General features: G+C 41.1%; 2 protein-coding genes across 2 annotated transcripts in view; one reads left to right on the top strand and one right to left on the bottom strand.

Moving 5' to 3' along the window:
- Positions 1 to 38: 38 nt before the first annotated feature.
- LOC122878752 (P2Y purinoceptor 3-like) lies at positions 39 to 1,549 on the bottom strand. The gene has a single exon (XM_044202048.1). The coding sequence runs from the start codon at positions 1,046 to 1,048 to the stop codon at positions 56 to 58; it is 993 nt and encodes a 330-aa protein (XP_044057983.1). The 5' UTR covers positions 1,049 to 1,549; the 3' UTR covers positions 39 to 55.
- The window catches only part of schip1 (schwannomin interacting protein 1), a 204,612-nt gene continuing 182,698 nt past the window's right edge, over positions 1,540 to 23,453 (top strand). Inside the window, exons 1-5 of the mRNA XM_044202004.1 lie at positions 1,540 to 1,609; positions 1,851 to 1,944; positions 7,756 to 7,823; positions 8,171 to 8,257; positions 9,733 to 9,874. Coding sequence (XP_044057939.1) covers positions 1,587 to 1,609; positions 1,851 to 1,944; positions 7,756 to 7,823; positions 8,171 to 8,257; positions 9,733 to 9,874 — 414 coding nt within the window. The 5' untranslated portion in view covers positions 1,540 to 1,586. The remainder of the gene's footprint in view (positions 1,610 to 1,850; positions 1,945 to 7,755; positions 7,824 to 8,170; positions 8,258 to 9,732; positions 9,875 to 23,453) is intronic.

Below are 23,453 nucleotides of genomic sequence, written 5' to 3'. Positions count from 1 at the left end.
CCACTGATGAAAGTCACTTAGGCTACAGATTAATGAGACCTCTGATGGATGCTCTCTACACTCCGGTCCTGTTTATGCTGCCTACATCCACCAGACACACGCTGGGCTGCACTCTCTTCTTCCTCCTCCACAGCCAGGCCCGGAGCTTCTGACGGTACCGATCACAGCCCCAAAAGTAGAGGAGAGGATTTGCGCAGCAGTTAAAACTGACCACGGGCTTCCAGATGTTGGAGGAGATCATGACCACGTTCAGAAGACGACAGTCTCCGGGCATGTATACCCTTACAAACAAGTAGACGGTCCGAGCAATGTGATAAGGCACAAAACACACCACAAACATGAGACACACAACTAAGAGGGTGTACAGGGACTTGTTGCGCATACGAGCTGTCCTGGCATTAGAGATGCTGTCCGCGACCCTACAATAAAGCGCCTTAATCATGGAGCAGTAACAGATGATAACGACCAGGAATGGGATCAGAAAGCCCACTATGGCTAAAAACAGCCCATAGGGGAAGTAAACCTGAAATTGCCCCGGGTTCGTCATTTCAAAGCATACAGTCATGTTGTTAATCACACCCGTGTGCGCAAAGACTAGTGTCGGTAAAATCTCTGCAGTGGCCAGGATCCAAACCGAGCCCGACGCAAAGAGGGCGAGTTTTCTGGTCCTGAGGCGCACAGCGGCGATGGGGAAGCACACTCCAAGGAAACGGTGCACGCTGACGCAGGTGAGAAACATCATGCTACAGTGGAGGTTGACAAAAAAGAAAAATCTGACTGTTTTGCAGATGATGTTGCCGAAGGGCCACAGGCCGCCCATGGCATTGCTGATGATGAGAGGGGGCAAGGCCAGCACATAGAGGAGATCCGCCACGGCGAGGTTGGTCATGTAGATGACAGTGCTGCTCCAGCGGCGCGTCCGACAGCACACACACCACAGCAGGGCACCGTTTAAACTCAAGCCCAGCAGAAACACAAGACTGTAGGACACCGGTAGAAGGATCCTTTGGTAGTAGTTAGTCACTGGACAGATTTGGAAGGCCGCCATTCATCAGCTCAGGTGGTTTGATAATTTGGAGGTCTAGTCACTTAATTAATAGATGGGCAGGTTCTCTTGATACCTCACCTGTCTGCAGCTCACCCAACTGCTGTGTTAGGTTGACGTGTGCTTCGTTTAAAAAAAAAACAACAACCCAAATGCAGGTGTTTGTTCAACTTGTGCGTCCCTCCTGTTCCCAGCCCACACCTGTGTGATGTAAACCATTATAACGCCATATCTAGGATATGAGCAAATAGATTGGCACACAGTGAGACATTTCAAAAGCCTGGCAAACATGGGCTGAGATACTGTAGCATGCGATTGCCCTCCCCCAGAGAGAATGCGTGAAGAATAATTAATGCTGTGATTAAAGCCGATTGCCAAATTAAATGACACTGTCAACACGCGCGCGGCGGGCGCTGTATAAAAAGGCGCACACGCTCAGCGTCCCATTGGCTGCGAGAATTTTCCAAGTCTGGTCTCTCGCCGGCTGCTCCCGAGTCAAAGTGTTCACTTCATCTCTGCAGAGAGCGAGAGAGAGCTCGTCATGCTGAGGAACGGCACGTACAGGTTAGTGTCACGTTCACCGACTGATCCTAGTCATAAATGTATAGCAACTGTGTTTATTTAGGATACATGAGAAGCTCCAGTACAGGCTGCTTCGACATGCATTGATGAGTGATAAAATCCTGCATAACGGCACTCTTTGCAGCTGGACAGAGATGCGTACAGGCTGTCCATATACTGAGGGCTTATTGCATATCTCATATTTGTGAGTTTCTGTGTCTTAACTTGAGCGGTGTCCTTCCAGAGGCATGTACCAGGGAGAGGAGGCGAGGCTGCGCAGCGGAAGTCTGGCTGAGGCTCGGGAGAGGAAACACCTTGCTCTGTGCATTAATAACCAGGTAAGAGACATTCGGAAGAGAGGGCAATAGTCATCACTGTAAACTGGATAGTATACATTTCTCTACCTCTCCGGGAAAATATTGCTAATGGATTATGGTATCTTCTCTGTTGGTGAGGGAACATTTCAGCAATGATGTAATTCACTTTCTGATCTTTTTTTAGGAGCAGTAAGTTGATGCTTATACTGCTCAGAAGCAAAGTCTCTCCCAAGGGGAAAAAGAAGCCCATAGACCGTACACACATCAAATTTAAAGAAAACTATGATTCTCTGCAGCATGATAATGCTTAGGCAATTATTCCCCAGTGGTTTAGCAGCTGGAGAGACAACAGAGATGTATCAGCACCATGGACAGTGAAACGTACTGTATTACCCAAACTAAATCTCTCCCCCTCCATGTAGTAACCCTAACTGCTTTGAATTTTGCTTTCCTTATTCACCCATTCAAATTGCACAGTTGGCTGAATTCAATATGGTTAGGGAAATTGCATTTTCATGTTGGCTTGAGGCACTTGAAGATTTTTGTCATGGCAGCAGCTGAAAAGGTCTCATTAATGCTACATGTTGTACCTCCTGCTATAAATGACTTAATTATCAGCAGGGAATAGTGAGGGCATAGCTGAACTGCTCAGCTGACTGAGGTGGCATGCCCTGCTCTTCAAGTTGAGACCAGAGCTCATGTATAGGGATAAAATATGCTTTTGAAACTCAGACAGTTGGTTTGAGGAGAGTGGTTGTTGTAATTGACTTCATAATGTAAATCAGTTTTGCTAGAATCGTCCTTTAACAGAAGTATATGATGTTTCCTTTGTGTGCTTGGGTGAGTGTAGGTGCACAAGTTCACCTGGTTGTATTGAGCTTCTAAATATTTAATGTCAGTGATGTAGTGCTGCGCATTATCAGCAGCTGGGGATATTGAGCGTATGAGCTCTGAAAGCACTGTTCCATCACAGTTTTTGACTTACTTACTTACTTATGATGGTGCCCCCCCCCCAAACACACACATATGCACCTTCATACATGTAGTTCATGGCATGTTCTCCTAAACTTTCTAATTTTGACTCCAGATTTGTTACAATCCATTTCCACTGCACCACCTGACAGTTGAATTTCATTATTGCTTTCCAAAACTGATATTTCAAAATTGATCCTGCTTAACTCACACACTCTCTCACACACACACACACACACACACACACACACACACACACACACACACACACACACACACACACACACCTCCTCTGACGCCACGCTCATATAAGATGGCCAAGGAGGACACGAAGAAGCTTGGTGAAGGACTGAACCAGTAATTGGCGTGTGAAATATGAGTGAGGATAGAAATGCAGGTTATTGGATATGGAGGCTGTACACATGCTGTGTCTATGTGAGTGACTCAGATTCATTGTCAAGGCGTGAACCCCCTGAGAAACACATTAATCTATCCAGCTATTACCCTGTAATCAATGGGACAGCTGAATTTTACAGCCACGGGCCTGTGTGGTTAACCATTTTACACAGAGCTTATTTAAACAAAAAGAGGGTCATGTATAATGGGCTTAAGCATGAAATGTACAGTACAGGTGACATATCGTTCAACAATATCATGCATGAAGCTCCTTGTTGCTCCTGATTCAGTGAACGTGCAGAAAAAACTGAACTTGTTTGTGCTCAACAGGAGCAGAAATCCAGCATACACGGGTGTCATTCACACACTGTATCATAGGACAGGGCAGCATCAGCATCAGCGTGCTGTAATATAGAGAGGGATGTACATAGTGGGAGTGTGGTGCCAGGGAAGGGTGTCATATTTCAGAGGTGCATTATCGTCTCTCCCCCAGTGGTACAGAGCTGTGCTGAGTGCTGTTTGCGCCAGCTCACTCAAATGCTCTGCGATTGAGTTGCAATACACTGCGCGGGAGCAAGATGAGCCTGCACACTGACAGACAGGTGTCTCTTACACCGTCGTGTGTGTGTGTGTGTGTGTGTGTGTGTGTGTGTACTCCCTCCCTCACCATATGTTAACCAGAGCAGCTCCATATTGGTTAAGAGTAGCAGGGGGAATAGTGTCAAGCACTGCGTTTTGATAGATAGACTTTATGGTAATTTTCTCACTCTCACACCTCCTTCATATACTCGTCACACCCCACCCACCTCCATACTTCTCTGGATGTCTTTCTCTTCTTCTTCTCCTCTCCCAATTTATAATAAACGTATGGCCTCCTCTTCCTTCTTATTGATAGCCTCTTGCTTCTCTCATTGTACATCCCAGATACCCTCTTTCCAGCCTCTCAACATTCTTCACTGCAGTACCATCCGGTCAACGCATGTAGGTTTGAAGACTCCTATTGTATGTATTCTGTGTGCATTAGTGCTGAAGTGATTAATCAGTTAGCCAAAATCAGCAGAAAATTAATTAATTTTGATTTTGAATATGGATCAACCATCATTTATCAAGCAGAAATGCCAAATCTCAAATGTGAGGATTTGTTGCCTTTCTCTCTTTTTATATCATTGTAAATTGAATACTTTAAGCTATGTTGGTCCGACAAAACAAGCACTTTAACACTGTCACCTTAAGCTCTGAGAACTTGTGATGTACATTTTTCACCTATTTGTAAAATTTTCTAGATGAAACCATTAATGGAAAAAAGGTCAAAAGATAAAGTGACAATGCAAATAATCACTAGTGCAACCCTGGTGTGTATGCTTTAAATGGGTCTTCTAGGGGGGGCATTTCTTTTGAATCATACCTTTTTTTAAAACCTGTGTATGGCTCTAAAAGAAATGGGTCTGTGTGTATTTGATGAACTGCTTACTTATAGATATGAAATTAACCTCACATCTGTATGTGTGCATGATGTAAGCCTTCTTGGTCGGTTTACACCTCTTGCTCCAACCTGGTATTGATGACTGTGTAACTGCAGCAGCCTGGCTATTGTCTGGGTATTCGAAACTGCTTTCTCACTGCAGTTCTTAGTCAATAAAGTTTATCATTTTGATTCTTTGTCAATTTACGCCTCCAAAGTATCTTTTTCTTTCTCTCTTCAGCTTTTGTTTCCCCTCTTCTCTGCTCGTATAGGATTTTAAGGTTTGAGCAAAATTACAAAATTGTATCCATTTTCCTCAGTAGAAAGCTCTTGATTTACCCCATAGCCATAAAACGAAGAAAAAATAGCATTTCAAATCATGTGATCACATGAGCACATCAGTAACACCTACCTCTCAGCGGGCTCTTTTTGTACTTAGGGACTCAGGCGAAAGAGTAAATGTTGACTTCCATATTACTCCTTGCACGCACTGCGCATGTAAATTGATTTCCGATGTTGCGATTAATGAGTATCTCCACTGGTACAGCTCTTCTCCTGATTGGACATTTCCCCGGGCTGATCGGCAAGTCGAGCTGCAGCTAAACAGCCAATAGTCTGATGCAGATGGTTCAGTGCATCACCACGCTGCAATCAAGTCCTCTGAGATCAGATTGGTGTGTGTGTGTGTGTGTGTGTGTCAGTATGTGTGCATGTAGGCGTGTTTGTTCTCTTAGCGCACTCAAGTGTGTGTCATGTGCTTGTATGTGTGTGGGAGTTTATCTCACTGATAGACCACACCAGTCTGAAGGGCACAAGGACTCTCTTATACACTCAAGGGAATACGCTTTTGTTTCTCTGTGTGTGTGTGTCTGTGTGTGTGTGTGTGTGTGTGGACATCCAGTTATGCCTGCCATCGATCTCTGTGATAGAACTAGGACTCTGAGAAATTATGATTTTAATAACTCATAAATTAAAGGGCAGCAGCCTCTCTGCTATGTGCTTTTTCTTCCTTTCTCTTTTCCTTCCTTCTCTCGTTTTTCAGCTACATAATGCTTATTACTGTCTACCTTCACCTTCCCTAGCTTTTCAGTCAGTTGATAGCCCTTATTTTGATATTGAAAATAATGCGATTAAACTGTTTACATACCCACCACAAGTCATCAGTCTGTTATCAGCTGCAGCTATGTTTCTCCCTCAGTATTTCTGTTGCTATCATAACTTTAGTGCATTTTATCCAGTCCAGAAACCCAAGAAAAATGTTTTGTAAGCGATGATGGCAGTTGCAAAAAATGACCAACACAAGGTATACCAAGCAAGGGTAGACAATTGGTCATTATAATGTCATTAAGATGTATTACTATGGCTTTAAATTAGACATTTCTGTCATTTTAGCAATGTATTTTAATAATGCATTTATTTTCACTCCCAAATTAAACACCACCATTGTCATTTGTCACAGATTCTTATTTTAGTTTGAGCATCTGGATGGATTCTACAGTCAATACTGCATAGCACATGTTGATACAGTTATATTTTAAACCCTTATTGGCCTTTTGCCTGGCATCCTGAACACTTAATCCCTATTGGCTTTGCTGAGAAGAGAGACAAGAACATTCAGAACTGTTCAACTAATACAGCAACAGTTCAGTGTCTGGACTACATGTACCTAATGTTACACTATATAAGCTTTGATGCACACAAACACACATACACTACAGGTGTATTTATGTGTTGTTGCACAGTATATCTACAGTTTAAAAATGTGACTATATGCATTGTGGAGCTGAAAAATGCATTGCTTTATGAATTAATCTGATCCATTAGTATTCCCAAACAGTACTGATTTCATTTGCATGTGTTAAATGTGAGAGGGCACAAATAAATGCCTATTTATTAACACTGTGAACTGTCTCAAGTGCTGCCTTATGTTAAGTTAATTGTCTTAACAAAATGATCTTTGTGTTTCCAAAAGACTCATTAGTTTGTGTAAATGTTTAAATTGGGGCTTATGGGGTGGGGTTGGAGAATGTTACTCCAACCAAGTTTAGACATTTGCTCTTCATCATAGAAATTCTCACCTAGACAGAAGAATGTTTTTTTTGTTGTTGTTTTTTTTAGCTCTGTTATGGCCTTCACCCACTTTTGAGGAAAATATCTGTCTCTTTAGTTGCTACATACTCTGCTATTTGGTGCTGGGCAGGTAGCGTACAGGGGGTTCATCAGAGCTTTCTCCTTGAAAACAGCTGTAAATGAGGATTATGTGAGCAGCGAGACTGATCCAAAACAGCAAAGTTGCAGGCCGTAAAACCTAAACAATTAGCTGAAAGACACTAATATGCTCTTTAGAGCTGAAGGGAACTGCTGAGTCGGGTGATAATTTCTGAGAGTTTATCACGATGAGGGTCACCTTTCTCATCTCACGTACTGTAGTCATTCGGTCCTGTATCATAGCTACTGCTCTGTGAACTGAATGTGTCCTCACACCCTTGATGTACACAAACAAATACTCACAACTTGCACCCTGCTGGCTAACAGAGAGATGAGTGAATATTAGAGATGGAGTGGAGCTGCTTTGCTGCTTTGGGAGCACATCCATCTGTCCAGTCCCATTGAGCTTTATGGCAGTGGCCCCAGAGCTGCCTGAGATGGGCCTCACCTCCTGCCCTGCCACCGGAGTCTGGCTGGTTGGCACCTGCAGAGCACACACATGCTGTTATGCATCAGCAATAGCATACACACATCCATTTGTTTTTTGCCCTACCACTATGAGTGTTTATAATTATTTATGCCTATGTTAACAAACCCAGAGAAGCTGCTACTCATAAGGTTAATAAACAGACAACAGAAAGAAATTACATTTAAAGATGGAGAAGCAATTACACATACACAAAATGCTGCAGATTTATTATTGTATCTTACTGATGCACAGCACCTCCTGTGTCATATCCTTGGCATAGAGAATTAAAAATCTTGTTGACATATTGGTGCTTTTCACTGTGCAGGAAGAAGTGAAGAGGTATCATCGCTATTGCAACCACAGTGGAGGGCATGCAGTTCCCAAAGTGGAGAGGTAAGACACTTCACAGTAGTGTCCCTACTGTTTACATGAACAAATCCTCATATTTATGGACAGCACTCAATCTACAATGAGGATGGTATACTGTAATGTAAAACACTTATAATATTAACTCTATAGACCTTTATTGTGCCATAACAATGCCTTACTCTTATATAAACTATACCATGATCCTCTTACTCTGCCAAAACAAGTGCCGTGACTTCCAGTTTCATTGGAATATACATATATAAGCGCATTAATTTTTTAGCATAAAAGTTGAGCTGCAAACAGTGTGTGCTGTTTTTGTTGTTTCTAATCTCATATTTCTGTTCATCTGTCTTTTCTTGTTATTATCATAGAAGCCTTTTTCGTAGGAGTGAAGAAGAGGATGACAATAGCCCTCATCGTCGTGAGCAGCAACAGCACCTGGAGTTCAAGGCTATTGTGTGGGTATCACCTATGGCTTATTTGTGTATCTGTATGATTGTTTTTTTTTTTTCAAAATATCATTTTATTTTCTACATTTTTAATCAATTTCACATTGAGTATCACCGCAGTTACCTTTGACCTTAAAAGTGCATTATGTTTGTTGTGTGGGAGTGATCAATGTATGTGTGGCTTTAATTCAACCTTCCCTCTGATAAGGTTTCGAAGTCAGGGTCAGAGTGCACTTTTGAGTGCATGAATCCTCGTAGACTGCCATCTAACACCATTTTACTTAAACATGGGCCCACACTTTTATAGGTGTCACAGAGAAGGACAGCTCTCGCCTCAGGCTTTCACTTCCTTGAAACTCGAGGATAGAGAAGAGAAAGCCAATGTTTCTGTGCAGAGTTAACATGATTGGGGTGTAGAAAGGTGAGACAGATAGAAAAAAATGGCAGTGGAACAGGAAGCATGGGGGGAGGGGGGGTTGGAGGGAGCAAAGTGAGAATAAAAGTGGAGAAAATGGGGAAAGGTATTGGTTTTGGAGCTAGGAGTTATGGCTTAATTCAGTTTGTTCCATTTGGCTCAGCTGTCTCTCTGCTTCACTGGAGGTGAATGTGTTTCTCCGTTGGGTAATTGATCCTACACTCCATCCTGGACCCTGGTGTTGGGGGGTGACTACAGGTATGAAGGAGAGTAGAAAGTGAGAGACGGAAGAGAGCGACTGTGGAGTTGAGAACCGGGGTTAGATATGTGGGGAGGGGTCAGAAAAGTGTGTGAGTAAGATTTGGGTAAATGGGTATATGTTTTTTTGCTACTGTAAATTTCTATTTCAAAGTTTTCTTTTATTGATATTCTCAATGTTTATCAACATAGAATACTGAAGTCTACTTGATCATTTAACAATGCCATGGTGTTTATGTTATGACCATCAATTTTAATTATTTTAACTTCATATCTAAGAAATCATGTCGCTTTGGTGTGGCGAGTGGCTCTACATGGGTACTGTAGTACCCTGCAGTGGAGAAGAATCCAGGCAGAGCTGCAATTGTGAACAAAACATTGTACCATAGTTGCTGAATTTATCTAAAAGGAAACTTGTATAAGCTGCTGAATATGTTATCAGGTTTCTACAAAGCGTATTTATTAGTTTCAACTTACTATTAGTGGTGCAAGCAGCAGAATTCTAAGATCAGTGACTGGACATTTGTCATGGAAATGCTCCTTGGGAGTTGTAGTTGACTTTGTTCCTTCCATTTAATTTTAATGTACAGTCTTGCACCTTTTTGACTTGCCCATCCAAGCCTTGGAAATGCGCCAAAGTACTAGTCACCTAACATTGTCTATGCAAATGAAAATGACTTTTCCTTCTAAAAAACCTGGATGCCCCAAATTACTCCTTCCACATGGCAACTCCACACCATAATTCCGCTCAATTTTGGTTATGAGCTGCAGATGTCACTGATATGTGTATTATGTCCACTTGTGTTCCCAGGATCCAGCGGGCCTGGCGTGCAAGCACATCCCGCAGAGGGAGCTGGCAGGGACAAGACAAGAACCGCACCAGCCATCATCGGGCTGAGACGGTGCCTTCCAAGAGCCTCCAGGACCCTGTGATGACCACCCACATTTCTCCGGTAAGACTGTGTAAAGAAAACTAAACAGACAACCATATGGTGCAACATGAGAATGAGGCAGGTGGCAAGAGAGACATCTTTAAGTTATCTGCCATGTAGTCCGAGTTATTAGCTGTGATCTGTTGTTTCTGCAGAGGAGGAAAAAGGAATGGGAGAGTGGGTACATGGATGGATAGACTAATAAAGAAGAGGGCAAAGGAGGGAGCAAGGGAGGGGTATTTACCTCTAGTGTCATCTGGGGGACCGCAGGGGTCGTATTGGCGGAGGTGGATGGGATGCCAGCTGGCACTGTGCCCAGATCTCTAATTAGCCATTAATTAGGTAAATTTTCTAAGCTGGATGATTGATTAATGAAGTGCCTCTGCCCTTGTCCTCCCCCATCTCACCCCCCACCCACCTCCTCATCCCTTCCTGCTCCCGAGGGAGCGCAGGGGAGAATTAAACAGTGCTCACAGTGCATGGCAGCCAAACAAAAGCCAGAGAAAAAATGACTGTATGAGCAGCAGATAACAGTGAGAAGATAGGGAGGGAGAAAGAAACAAAGTTGGAGGGGAAAGATGGAGGCAGAAATAAGGAGATAAATGCGGAGATGCGAAAAGATGCCTTTAGATCGCCTCAAGTTTTAAGTGACAGACAAACAAAAACACACGCACGCAGTCTGCTCTGCTGGTTTCTCAGTCTGTGTTGGTTCTCGCAGTGTAGTAATCACAGTGAGACACACAAGCTACCCGCGCACACGTCTGCCCACGCTCAGCACAGAAAAATATGATGTCATGTCTGCATACTCACTAGTGTGTGTGGGATGCATTTTTCCCCACTCTTTCTTTAAGCAGTGCTAGAGGAAAGCAAGATTCCCTTAGCAAACAGATGGGCTGGTGTCCTGGTGAGACTGTGTGTGTGTGTGTGTGTGTGTGTGTGTGTGTGTGTGTGTGCGCGCGCGCTTTGTTTTTAGGTTGCTTGTTCTGCTTGAAGGAGTTTGTTGTTCATTAGCACAGCAGCAAATGTCTTCCTAATTAAAGTTACTGTAACTTAAAAACCAAGATGACAAAGAATCCACCCACCTCTCCTCCATCTCTTCCCTCTTGCTTTCCTTTTTTTCAATATCATCTATATTGGAAATATTAAATTATATATTATATCACCCATCGAGCCCCGTCAATGCAGTAGTGACTTGGTAAGTGGGTAAATGTGGCTTCTATGCCCCCTTCCTGCCCCCACCTTTAATACGGGCCTGGGTGACACTGATCAGCATCTATGGTGGAATTTAACTAGGTAAATTTACTCAGCTAATGTTGTTGATTATAAATTTGAAGTACTTTACTTGAGTATTTCCATTTCATGCTACTTTATACTACTACTCTACTACATACATTACAAACTAAGATTTTACATACAGAACATATGATGAGCTTATGAAATATGACGCACTGTTATAGATTAAACTTCTCAACAGTATATACCATTGTTAAAATTAGCTCCACCTTGACCAACTACAACATATATATGCTACTTACACATTAATGCATCATTAATAATTATCCAATCATTTAATATGTAATAAAACACTCGCAGAGGCCATTTTATTGCATTGAGTACTTCTGATAATTTCAGCACACTCTGCGAATAATACTTCCTTTCTGTACATTTTCAATGCAGGACTTTTACTCATAATGAAGAACTTTCATATTGCAGTATTGCAACTTTTACTCTAGTAAAAGATCTGAAAACTTCTTCCACCACTTATTAACACAGATTATTTGAAAGACTATAACATGATTGGCTGTAGTATTGTCCAGCAAGATGCGCACTGATACGTATCACTGGTTACTTTCAGGATAGGTATATGGGAAATCACTGTGCCCAGAGGTGGTATACTTGTGTATATGCACCATTACTCCAATGTTCACCTCTCATCTTTCCCTAGCCCCTCTATTCTCAACAATAATGTGTACATAAATACAAACAATATACATTTAAATTAAACATGTATACAAATAAGAAAAAGTATTAAATTACATCCAATATCTCCCTCCCTACAGGAATATTTCTCCTAAAGTTCATACTGGACCTAATGTGCACAGTAATCCTATGAGACTGAAAATGGGAAGTTTGCCAAATATTGCTTAAAGTCAGTATTCATGTGAACTCATGTGAGCTTGAAGGACCTTGCTACTGGCCTGTAGGGGAGGGAGGGGAGGTTCAAACATACTTCATGCATATTTCATGGAACTCTGATATTGAACACACGCACCCACACACACAGGCACTACAGTACACACTGAGGTTTTTCATCTGCCCTAACATAGAAAAACATCCTCAAATCCACACTATTGCTCTCATAGCACCTCCCAGAATTCAATTCTGTCAAGTTGTCTCTTACTACTGTCTGTGTGTTTCTTCCATATATTGCAGTTGTCCAGCAATACTGAGCCTGCTATAACTCTAGGTCAAAATGCATTATTTATACACAGAGGGGTAAGGCCCTACTTGTCCAGCTCTGGTCATGCCTGGCCTGTTAATAGTAAATCAATAGGTCTGACTGTTCTGAACACACTGCTGCTGTATGTTGGCTGACCTGTAGGGGCTGCTGTGTAGATGATGATGTAAGATGTTGGGTGTGGGGTTGTTCCAAAATATAGAGTAACAACATGAAGAGTATGTGAGCATTTGAAAGCCACAACATCTCAGCACCTGGCAAAGTAATGATCAGTAATGCTATGAAATCCCCGCCGATATGGTCATGATGTGATATGTGACAGGAAAATTCTTAATTGTTGGTGATATTGTGATGATTTGAAGATGTTTGTGAAATATGCTTACTGGCTTTCTTTCCGAGAGTTAGATGAGAAGACTGATACCACTTTCATGTCTGTCCATTAAATATGAAGCTACGGCCAGGAGACAGTTAGCTTAGCTTAGCATAAAGACTGGAAATGGGAAACAGCTAGCCTGGCTCTGTCCAAATGTATCAAAATCCACCTACCAGTGTCTCTACCACATTATATCATTACCACATTATATCTTGTTTGTTTAAACCGTTCAAAAACCAAAGCGTGAAAATGACAATTTGTGGTTTTACTGGGGTTATGTGCAGGACTAATTCTAGGCCAGGTGCAGTGACTTCCTGGAGTCTCCACTATTCTCCAGGCAACCACACAATGACAACAAGACTCAGCAGATGCTTCCAGTCTTTATGTTGAGATAAGCTAACACCTCATGGCTGTTGCTTCATAGTTAGTGTACAGATATGAGAATGGTATCGATCTTGTCATCTAACTCTCTATCTAATACATCTCTAACAATACAACTTAAAATATTGGCATTCACTAAAATGCTTAACATTTTTAAGGTGAGACACTGAGGGCAGTACTTATAGTAGTGCAAGCCATGTTTCTAACTTACCTGTGGGCTAAACTCAAGATTCTGGGAGAATTTGAGAAAGATAGCCAATAACTGATTGGTGGCAGTTTTGAATACAGATGAGGTCTTGGACACAGCAGAAAGCCTAGACCTGTGAGGCTGTAACAGACACAAGGTGGATTTCAGTGGTGCTTTTTATTAACAAAAAAGTAGATTATTATTAGGCAGCTTGCACAGTTTGCTCTGTATTTAGCCTTGAAACTATGTTCATTTTCAGTGTGACATGAATGTATGCTTAGGTATATAATTTGCATGTGAGCCTCCATACATGCTGTTGCTTGAGTGGATCCCTATGATTCACAGCTAAGTGTGACCCTCTGGGATAGTTTGGTGAGACAAACCAGTGATCAAAGCTAAAGTGTTGAGATGAGAATGAAGATGAAATGCTTCAGTGCTGTGCCTGTCATAACAAAGAAACTAATACTGCTGTTGGGCTGCCTGAACACTAATGAAATTATTTCAGTGATGGATAGTTAAGAGAAGGACTGTCAGTAGAAAAGAGAAAAAAAGAGAGAGCTGAGTGTGAAATATAGATTAAAAACACATTACATCATCTAAGCTTGGGCTGTGCTAATACAAGTTTGTGTCCGTGGCAGTGTTTGTTTGCTAACACTGTTTGTGGACATTGATCTGTTCCTATCTCTGTGACATGTTTGCACTTTTTCCCCCTCCTTTTCTGGGGCCCAGGCTTAAGGAAAGTGTTCGTGTAAGCATTCCTGCAGCCTGCGTGGGAGATCATTCTCATCTCTCACCGCCAAGAATCTCACAAAGCAAAGTGACGGCTTCATCCATGCCTCCACCTCTACCTCCCTTAATCCCTTTTTCCCACCATCACTCTGTCATCCCTCGCTTTCCCTCCTACTGCCTCTTGATGCACATACACACATCCACGTTCACACACCAGTCTTCCATTTCTGCAGACAGATGCTAACAGATTACTTGTTTTATTGGTGTCAGTTGGTGTCTGATTTGAAATAAATTTATATACCTCTGCCTCGGAGTTGACATCGATCGGGCTTAACTCATTTAATAGCCATGACATTTGCCTATTAGCTTATTTACTGTCAAAACAGGCCCAGGCTCAGCTGGCTCCCTGAGAGACAGTAACTCTTGTATTTGTATCTGTTAGAGAAGAAAATGTGATTGCTTGTGGAAAATATAAACTCCAGAGGAATATTCATTTCAAGTACACACACAGACATGGACTCACACAAACCTAAGTTAACACCCATCATGTACGAACACACATACATACCAAATAGCAGCCAAAGGTTTATTTAACTCAGCTGCACATGCTTATATTAGACACAGGCCTTTAATTGTCCCTGTTTTTATTAGTTTGTATATTTTATCATATTTTAGGAAGATGTCTTCCAGTTTTCTAATCTGCTCATGTTTTAATTTGCCATTGTTGCTGTTTGCTGGTAGTGCAAACTCAAATGTTTCCCTGTTGTCTTGATAAATTTAGGATAATATACATATTCTCAGCACTAATTTCATCAGTACAACCACAAAGGCATGCCATACTTACTACTCTGTTAACCTAAATACTACTCTCACTCACTGACCATTTGCTAAACCCCTCCCTGAAAAGTGATTGTCCAATCATAGTTTAGCAAACAAAACAAGGCATGGCACTTCTGTCAAGATTTCAATTTCTCTACATGTTGAAGCAGTGTGCATGGGGCTGTAGTAAGAGTGATACTAGATACCATTTTTTTATCTTATTCATAACAAAAAATACAAGAACAAAAGTGAAAGGAATGGATTAAACGGTCTGCTCTAACATAGTCTCCAAATGTAAGCGTGCCCGACTAGCTAGCTTACCACATAAAGTTATAACATAACATGGCGGTACTTCCTAGGCCAAGAAGAAAATCACAAGAAATTATTTTGTGGGATTACTGGTTACGTTTTCTCTTGTAATGTTAAAACTGAAACATAATATTTGAAAATACAAATAATAAAGCATAAATCTAACCTTGTCTTGCTTGTCTAAATATGTCAACTAAGCTGCCAAACAGTGTGTTAGCCACAGCCTTTTAACACAATTTCATGTGTGTCAAGTGGAACAGGGTTCCTGTTTTGAAATGAGTCAGCTTGAAACATCAAAAAGTCAGCTGGAGATAGGAATTTCATTTTCAATAGAGGGCACATTTGCTTAATTAGCTAGCTAGCTACAGCTGATAACATATGCCAGAAACAGCTGTCATTTCAGCCGGTAAAATGAGCCAGCAAGAAATGTGAACTTTGTCTGATATCAAGGACCTATTGTTTCAAAAATGACACAAAACTTTGAGTGGTAAATCTGCTCCTGTTATCATGGTAAACTATGGCTGTGTCCGAAAACACTTGTTCACTCATTCACTACTCAATAGACACTTAATTGTTATCTCAAAAGTGAGCAGTATATTGAGATTTTGGACACATACTAATCATGATTTCCGTCATCACTGACAGTAGTTGAGTCGTGCAACCAAGCCTAATATTTGCATCTGTAAAATGCAAAGAATTGCGTTGTGGGATTGTTAGCAGAAAGTAGTGTACATGCCATGAACACTATACACTGCTACACACAGATGTTTCACCTTAAAAGCCTTTCAGTGGCTTAAAGGGCATAATCCCTTCCTTTCCTGGTAAACCTTTAATGGGAAAAATGTGCAGGAAATTTTGACACCTAAACGAACAAAACGACTGCAAAGTAGAATTGGTTACTTTAATAGTTATTGATTTCTCTGTAGATTGGTGAGTAGTACTGAGTAGATTATTGCGTACCGAAGGAATTGGCGCTGCAGAAATGTACATTGTACATGTGAGCCAGTACAGCATAGGTCATTACACCCTCCTCAACATTTTTTTACCCTGCCTTTAGCTGTTCATGCTGAACACACCCCCAGCTATTATTTGAAACTCTGAAATTATTTTAATAACACCTTTTTATTTGAAAATTGCCAGCATATGAGAATCGACACACTGTATACCTGCATAGATAGTGTACATACCCAGCATGCACACAATTTTATACCTAGAAAGCGATGCTCCAAATAGCCATTGATTTTGTTGAACGCCTATTGGGAAGATACCGTAGAGGTTTATCATGAGAAGAAAAACGAGGAGAGGAGAGAGCTGATGTCTCCAGGAGGTAGAGAGAGAACGATGACTGGCTAGAAAGCTGAAAGGAGGAGGTGAGAGAATATAAGGAAGATGTGATGGATTTTGGAGTGATGATGAGTATAATAACTCTGCATTAGAGCTTCTATGAGCCTCCGTTAGTGTATGTGCAGGTGCATGTATGTCTGTCAAAGTGTCTCATTTCTTCTTTATCACAATCTCTGTCCAAACTGCACCAAAGATTAATGTTGACACTTACTGAACATCTGTGGACCTGCAAAGATACACACACTTACATGCTCACATCAGCTCATGTACACAAATATAAACACACCAACAGTCTTCAGTGGCACATTAAAAGCATCTTATGACCCCACCAAAAAAAATCAATGAAAGCTGTTACACAAATGGAGAAGAGCTGACAAGTGAAAAAGAGCATAGGGCAAGATAGATCTTGATCGAGGCACTGGGGGGGAGATGGCAAGAATATGGAGTGAAAAGGGCGTGAACATTTCAGCTTATTTCAGTCTTCTCACTTTATGGCATTTACTGTTGTCTTTGTGAGCACACAATCCTGAATCACTTGATTGGATATTTACAGCAGGCTGTGTGCGGCATTTCAATGAGAGCGATGGTTTACAGCTGGTGTATGGGGATTTGATTGGATGCTGTAGCTCACTGCAAACTCTCCCTGAGCTTCTAATTGGTTATTCATCTAGAAAACATGCCATTTAACTGACATTACTTAAACTAAACAAGCATATAGCCACATGCATGCTCTCATATGACCTCATACAGACATGGATGTGACACATATATACGCACACATAGACTATAACAAAACATAAATCTACTGGAAGGATCTTCCAACCATCTGCAGCAGTAATAACAATGTGGTACCTAAGGCTATATGCTCTACTGTTCTATTACAGTACACTTCTATCCAGTTATCTCCTCTGCTCTCTTTTCTGCAGCCTCCAGTTTTTCTCTCCTCACTTCTCTTCCACTATCTCTTTCAGTCCCCTGCTTTCTCACCCCCACTTGCTCCCTTCCTCTCACACATAGGGCTTGTCCCCCTCTTTAGCTCATCTCATACGCAGATAGGCTCAGTCCTCATGGCCAGTGAGTCTTCCATAATGAGATCCCTGGAGGAGAGAGGAGTAGGGTAAAGAGCATAGGGGGCAGCAGAAGGGAGGAGAATAGTTGAGGGTTGATCGCCTCTCTGGCCTGCTCTGGAGTAGTTCGCTCCCCCTCTTTCTCTACCTTTCACTATCATTTTACCCCTTGTCTCTGTCTTCCTTACTCCATTGTCTCCTCTTCCCTCTCTGTTCATCAGTGACCTACCATTACTGTCCTTTAACCAGATCAGAGGCATTATGATCCTGACAGCATTCCTGCTGTGTGGACAGTAAACGTGGTGGTCAGGAGGGGCTGAGAGAGAGAAGTAGAGACAGAAATTGGTAGCAATCCTCAGAGAGGAGAGGGTATCTGTATTGTAGAGTGAATTCGAAAGCGTGTATATGTAAGAGGAGGCTGGGCACAGCAATGGAGGGTCAGAGGAGAAAGAGAAAATTAAGTCCAGGTTGTGAGTTATCTAATATGGTGTGCAGCAGGTCCATTAGGTATTCTCTTCTGATCTGATCATTGGCTCCTTGCTTATGCGCTTTTTACAGAGCTCATTTTAAGTTTGTTTTCTTTCTGTAATAATCTCTCTTCTGTTATTTAGCTTCAGTTAAGACCACCCACAGATTAGTCTGCTTTCCAATGGCAATTTGGTGGTGGTTGTCTTTACACAGACACATGCATGTTTCTTCATTCCCTCTATACTACAGAGGATGAGTAGATCCAGAATGCATACATTTCCATAAGATACCATACATATCATACAGTACAAAATACATATTTGTGGCATTCTATGGAAGTGTATGCATTCTGGATCTACTCATCCTCTGTAGTATTGGAGATGGAATAGCCAGTTTTTGTACTCATATTGTATCTCATTATCTTTGGAAATGGAAATGTGATATTTATATCTAATGTTGTACAGTAAAATTATAGTTGCTATTGCCTATTAATGTTGACTTTTTGAACTGCATTTGTATAGGGCAATGTGAACCTTTTGGATTTTCTGCTAATCAGCACCTGATTTTTTAAAGGCGCACCTGATGGAAATAAGACAGAGCGAATCAGATGAAGCAACATGGTTGTGAAGTAGAGTGTACGCTGATGCATTGTTGTAAGACTGTCCTCTTGTTAAGCAGTTTTGGTCGGATATTTCTGAAAACTTTTCATGTCTTCTTAATATAAATATCAAACCTTGCCCAGTAACTTGTATACTAGGTGTGAAAATGGCCATTGCTCAACCAAAAATTGTACATAGTATTATAGCACTGGCCTTCCTATCAGCCAAGCGGATCATTTTAATGAACTGGAAACAACACAAACCAAACTGTTTCAGTAGGGAGAACTGGCATTTAAAGGACTTTATGGACTTACTATCAATAGAACAGGCTGCCCTTATTCGGCCAAGACGACGATAGGCCTGATGGACTTGATGGAAGCTTTTGAAAGCTTAAACAGTATTATTGGATCTCTGTTGTTATATTCTGTACCTCTTTGGTTTGTTTTTTGTCTTTTTTATTTTGTTTATATATTTTTAATTACAATTTTTTTATTATTGTGGTCACTGTAATTTTTTGTTATTTATATGATTAATTAAAAAGAGTAAAGAAAACTGACCGTGTGAGATCTAGGCCAGCTTCTGCAAGACTAACCTTTAACCACTCAGCCGTGGTGTGTGTGTGTGTGTGTGTGTGTAATATTGGGTAAGTGTGTTAAGTATGCCAGTAGATGCTCTGGAGATGTCCTGTGGGTGGATTTCTCAAAGCCACATTTGATCTCTGTCTGCCCTTTCTCAAGTCTTTTTGATCTTTGAGTGAGGGATGAAGGGAGGAGGTTTTGTCCTCTAATGTGTTATGTTCTTTTTCTTTGTGTTGCAGTAAAGAATGGATCCTCATTATGTGCACCAAACCAAAGGAGTGAAAAAATAGATTGGAGATTGTTATGGAATCCGAATGCCAACCATTCCTCTAATGCGGTCCATGTGCACATGTTAGCGTATAAAAACTTGTGTGTTGTCGGCTGTGAGTGTGCTTTAGTGTGTTGGGGAATCTTCCCAGCCAAGAGCCTTTGCTTTGAAGTTGTGCCTTTGTCTATAATAGATTGTTGAATCTTTGAAGCCACTGTGAAAGCACTTGTATTTGCATAAGCATTTGCATCAACTGTAGAGGTACTGTACAGGCATGTGCATGTGTGTGGCAAGCATGTGTGTGTGTTTGTGTGTGTGTCATGTGCACCCACGTACAGAGCACCTGTCTAGTTGCCCCTCTAGCTTAAATTTAGTTTAAATATTGGCCCAGCGTGTCTTCATAATCTTCTACCATCACCATGGTAACAGTGAACTTGCTCAGGATGTCCTTATATTACGTATGCACATGACGTCCTGCAGCTCTCCAACCTGTCAATCACAATCATAAGCATATTGTAAAAATTCAGCCAAAAAGACGAGAACTGTCAGTCTCAGCTCTAAGTTATGTAACCTTAACTGAGCACCAGTTTGTCCAAATCACAATATGTATGTGCAAAGTGCTCTCTGCAGAAATCAGTGCCTCTAAACGTTTTTGAAGCTGTGGCAAACCTTACATTACCTCATGGCCATGTTGGTGAATTTTAAATCTGAACTTTTCTCTTGTTTATCTATTTATAATCCTACAATCCATGCTTTTCTTCATTATGTTACTGTTTTTGTAACTGTTTTGTTTTTCAAACTAACTGCTATAGTGTTAAATACCTGTGCAAACTTCAAGCAGACCCAGCAGCATTTCACCTTCATTTGTCTGCCTATTTATTTTGTTTTTTTACTCAATACAAATGGTGAAAATGTTTGGGGAAATTCAGAGGGATGATTTACTGCTATCTGGTCTGAGCTAGACAAGCAGCAGGATCCCTCTATGCCTTCTCTAGTATGCAATTTGATAAGTTTTAACAGGGGGGATGGCCCAATGGTAGTGCAGCCTCCACGCCGTATGCTCTAACAAGAGAAAAGTAGACAGAAAACAGAGCTTTTAATCAAGAATGGACAGACTCTTACATGTTCAATCTTCCCACAGGCAGTTTAAAAACAGTAGGCCTATGTTTCAAGATTGTGCCGATTATTAAAAGCAGCAATGTGAAGCACCACTACGAGACAAAGCATAGAGCATCTTTTGAGTAGGTTAACAAAGGGGATGGCGTCTGCCCTCAAATCGCCTACTGCCTATGTCTTGCAAAAGCTACAGAAGTCCCCATTGTTTTCTTTCTTCTTTTTCTATTTTAGTCTGGCCTGAGTCTCTCCCGAGCCTTACCTCTTGAGCTTGCCTTTGTTTATTCTCTTCTTTTTGATACACCAGAAACTCTTCTTTGTCTTCCAGCTTCTTCATCTCTCTCCTCTGTTCTTCTATGCACCTTTCTTTACTCCCCCATTTTCCTCCACCTCACCAGCTCCTTCCTAAAACCACTGGATTTGTTGGGCAATTCATTACAATATGTATGTTTTAAAATGACAAATTATACAATGGAATTGTATAGCAAAGAATGCTGTATCTTATTCCAGGCGTGGTCTCTTTGTCTGTTGCTTTGGCTGATCCATTTGGGATGAGAGTCAGCACCTCGGAGTGTGATGGTGGATTACCCCCTTTGGGTTGGGAACAAGTTGCTGCCCCAAATGAAGCAGTTCAAGTATCTCTTGGTCTGTTTTAGAAGTCAGGGTAAGATGGGACATGAGATTGACAAGCAGATCAGTGCAGGACCGGCAGCAATGCGGGCATTGTATCAATCAATTAGCATGCCAATCCTCACCTATCAGTGCTTTGGCATGAAATTATGGATACAAGCAACCAAAATGAGTTCCCCTCACAGGGTGTCTGGGCCGACCCTTTGGGGGAGTGTGACGAGCTCAGACATTTGGAAGTAACTCTGAGTGGAACAGCTGCTCCTTTGCATTTGAAAGAGTCAGTTGAGGTGGTTCAGATATCTTATTAGGATGGCCCCTGGATGTCTCCAACTGGGAGGAGACCCTGGGGCAAACCCAGAATATGCTGGAGGTGTTATATTTCCCATCTGGCTTTGGAACACCTTGAGATCCCCCATGGGGGGAGCTGGAGGAAGTAGTTAAGGAGTGAGGCATCTGAGATACTTTGCTTAGCCTGCTACCACCCTGACCAGGACCTGGATAAGCATAATGGATGAGGATGGAAAGTAACAGTATCCTGACAACTTGGGAGATTATAATGATGGCTGAGATCCCTGACATTTTGCATTATTGGGCCTGGTGATTGTCACTAGTTGTCTTGAATAAATGATTCTGATCTTGGCATATGAAACCCAAATAGCTCAGTGATCCTCTTTTTATGAAGCAATTTCAAAAAGCCTGATCAGTAATGGCAAACAGGAAACACTCTGGGCCTGTAGCCACTGTGTATGGTTAATGACTACTCATGAGTTACTGTTCTATCTCTGCAAACATAATGGTGTGTCTGTGTGTGAAGGAGAGAGGTTTATGATACTGTTTACAGTAAAACATTTATTTTGAATAATGATATCATGCATCAACTTCAAATGTTCCTCCTCCTACAGTCATTTAGCAGATGCTATTTCCTGCCACAGAGTGAACAGGGAATGAGAGAGCAGAATTAGCATTAAACCCAAAATGCCAAGACAGTGAGAAGAGTGGCAGAGAGAGAAGAGAGAGACAATAAGAACATTTGGAGTGAACAAAGCAGTTGCAGTAATTGAACGACAGATCATCGTTTCTCTACTTTGTGCTGCTGTTGACAACACAAAGATGGGCATAGTTTTGGAGGGTTAAGGGTACTTCAGAGGGCTTTTTGGAGGCTGTTCAACTTGTGTTTTTGCTTAACTTTCTTTTCATTTTCTTTATCATAAGAAGCCCATTATACTGTACATGTATCACTTGACTATTAAAACTTTAATATCTCAATTACTTTAAGATGAATGATTTTAAATTACTTCTGAGCTAACTATAACTTTGCAGTTGTATGGATTCATGCTCATTAATCCACCGTTTGCTGTAGTTATTGCACATGTATTTGCACATTTAGAGTAAAAATAAACTCTATAATCACGTCAGACATTTAAAAAAAATTGTATTTGCTCTTTTGCTGTTGTGGGTGTATTTTAGTGATTCAAGGTTCATGCAGTAAGGGTATGATGGAGTATTGTGTGTTATTTCAAACTCCAGATGCAGATTTCCACTGTGAAGTGTACAGTATATATTATAGTCCTATGTGTCCTGTTAGAGTTGTTAAAAAAATGTATAATTTCAGCAACAACAGTCCTGAACTAATCAGATAAATACGGTTCCAAGTGAAGACCCAGTGTTGCATCTTTCTGCAGACTCATAGCAACTAGGGCCGTAACTAATTATTTTCATTATTAATCAATTTGATTATTTTCAATTATTGATATTTTTTAATTAATGTTTTAGTCTCTGAAATGTCAAAAAATGTGAAAATGCCCATTATAATTTCCCATAACCCAAGGTGATCTTTGCTAATTGCTTGTTTTGCCTGGCCAACAGTCCAAAACCCATAATATTCAAATTACAATGATATTAAACAGAGAAAAGAAGCAAATCTTCACGAGAACCTCTAACCAGTTAATATTTGGCCTTTTTACCTGATAAATGACTTGAACCATTAATCGATTACTTGTCTATTTGCAAATGATAGATTAATTGATTTGCTGTTTCAGCATTAATGTAAACAGAATCCTCACACCTACATGTGTTATAGCTGCTCCTATAACCCTCTCATTGCACCTTGTCTCATCAAGCAGGAGTATGTATGCATATGTGTGCAGGACACACACTGAGAGAATATAATACAGGGTTGGCACTTTTTGCAGTTCTTATTTAAGCAAAATGAACACAATACATCATTGTATGTGTTCAATGATAAGTTGGCTCAGAGTCATAAGTGACAAAGTTGGC

Source organism: Siniperca chuatsi, linkage group LG7 (assembly GCF_020085105.1).
Source record: "Siniperca chuatsi isolate FFG_IHB_CAS linkage group LG7, ASM2008510v1, whole genome shotgun sequence".
In the NCBI taxonomy this organism is placed as follows: domain Eukaryota; kingdom Metazoa; phylum Chordata; class Actinopteri; order Centrarchiformes; family Sinipercidae; genus Siniperca; species Siniperca chuatsi.
The sequence above is the reverse complement of the archived record's forward strand: the minus strand, read 5'-3'. Positions and strand labels throughout refer to the sequence as shown.

Coding starts and splice junctions, on each gene's coding strand:
- LOC122878752 (XM_044202048.1), bottom strand. CDS start 1,048: ATGGCGGCCTTCCAAATCTGTCCAGTGACTAACTACTACCAAAGGATC.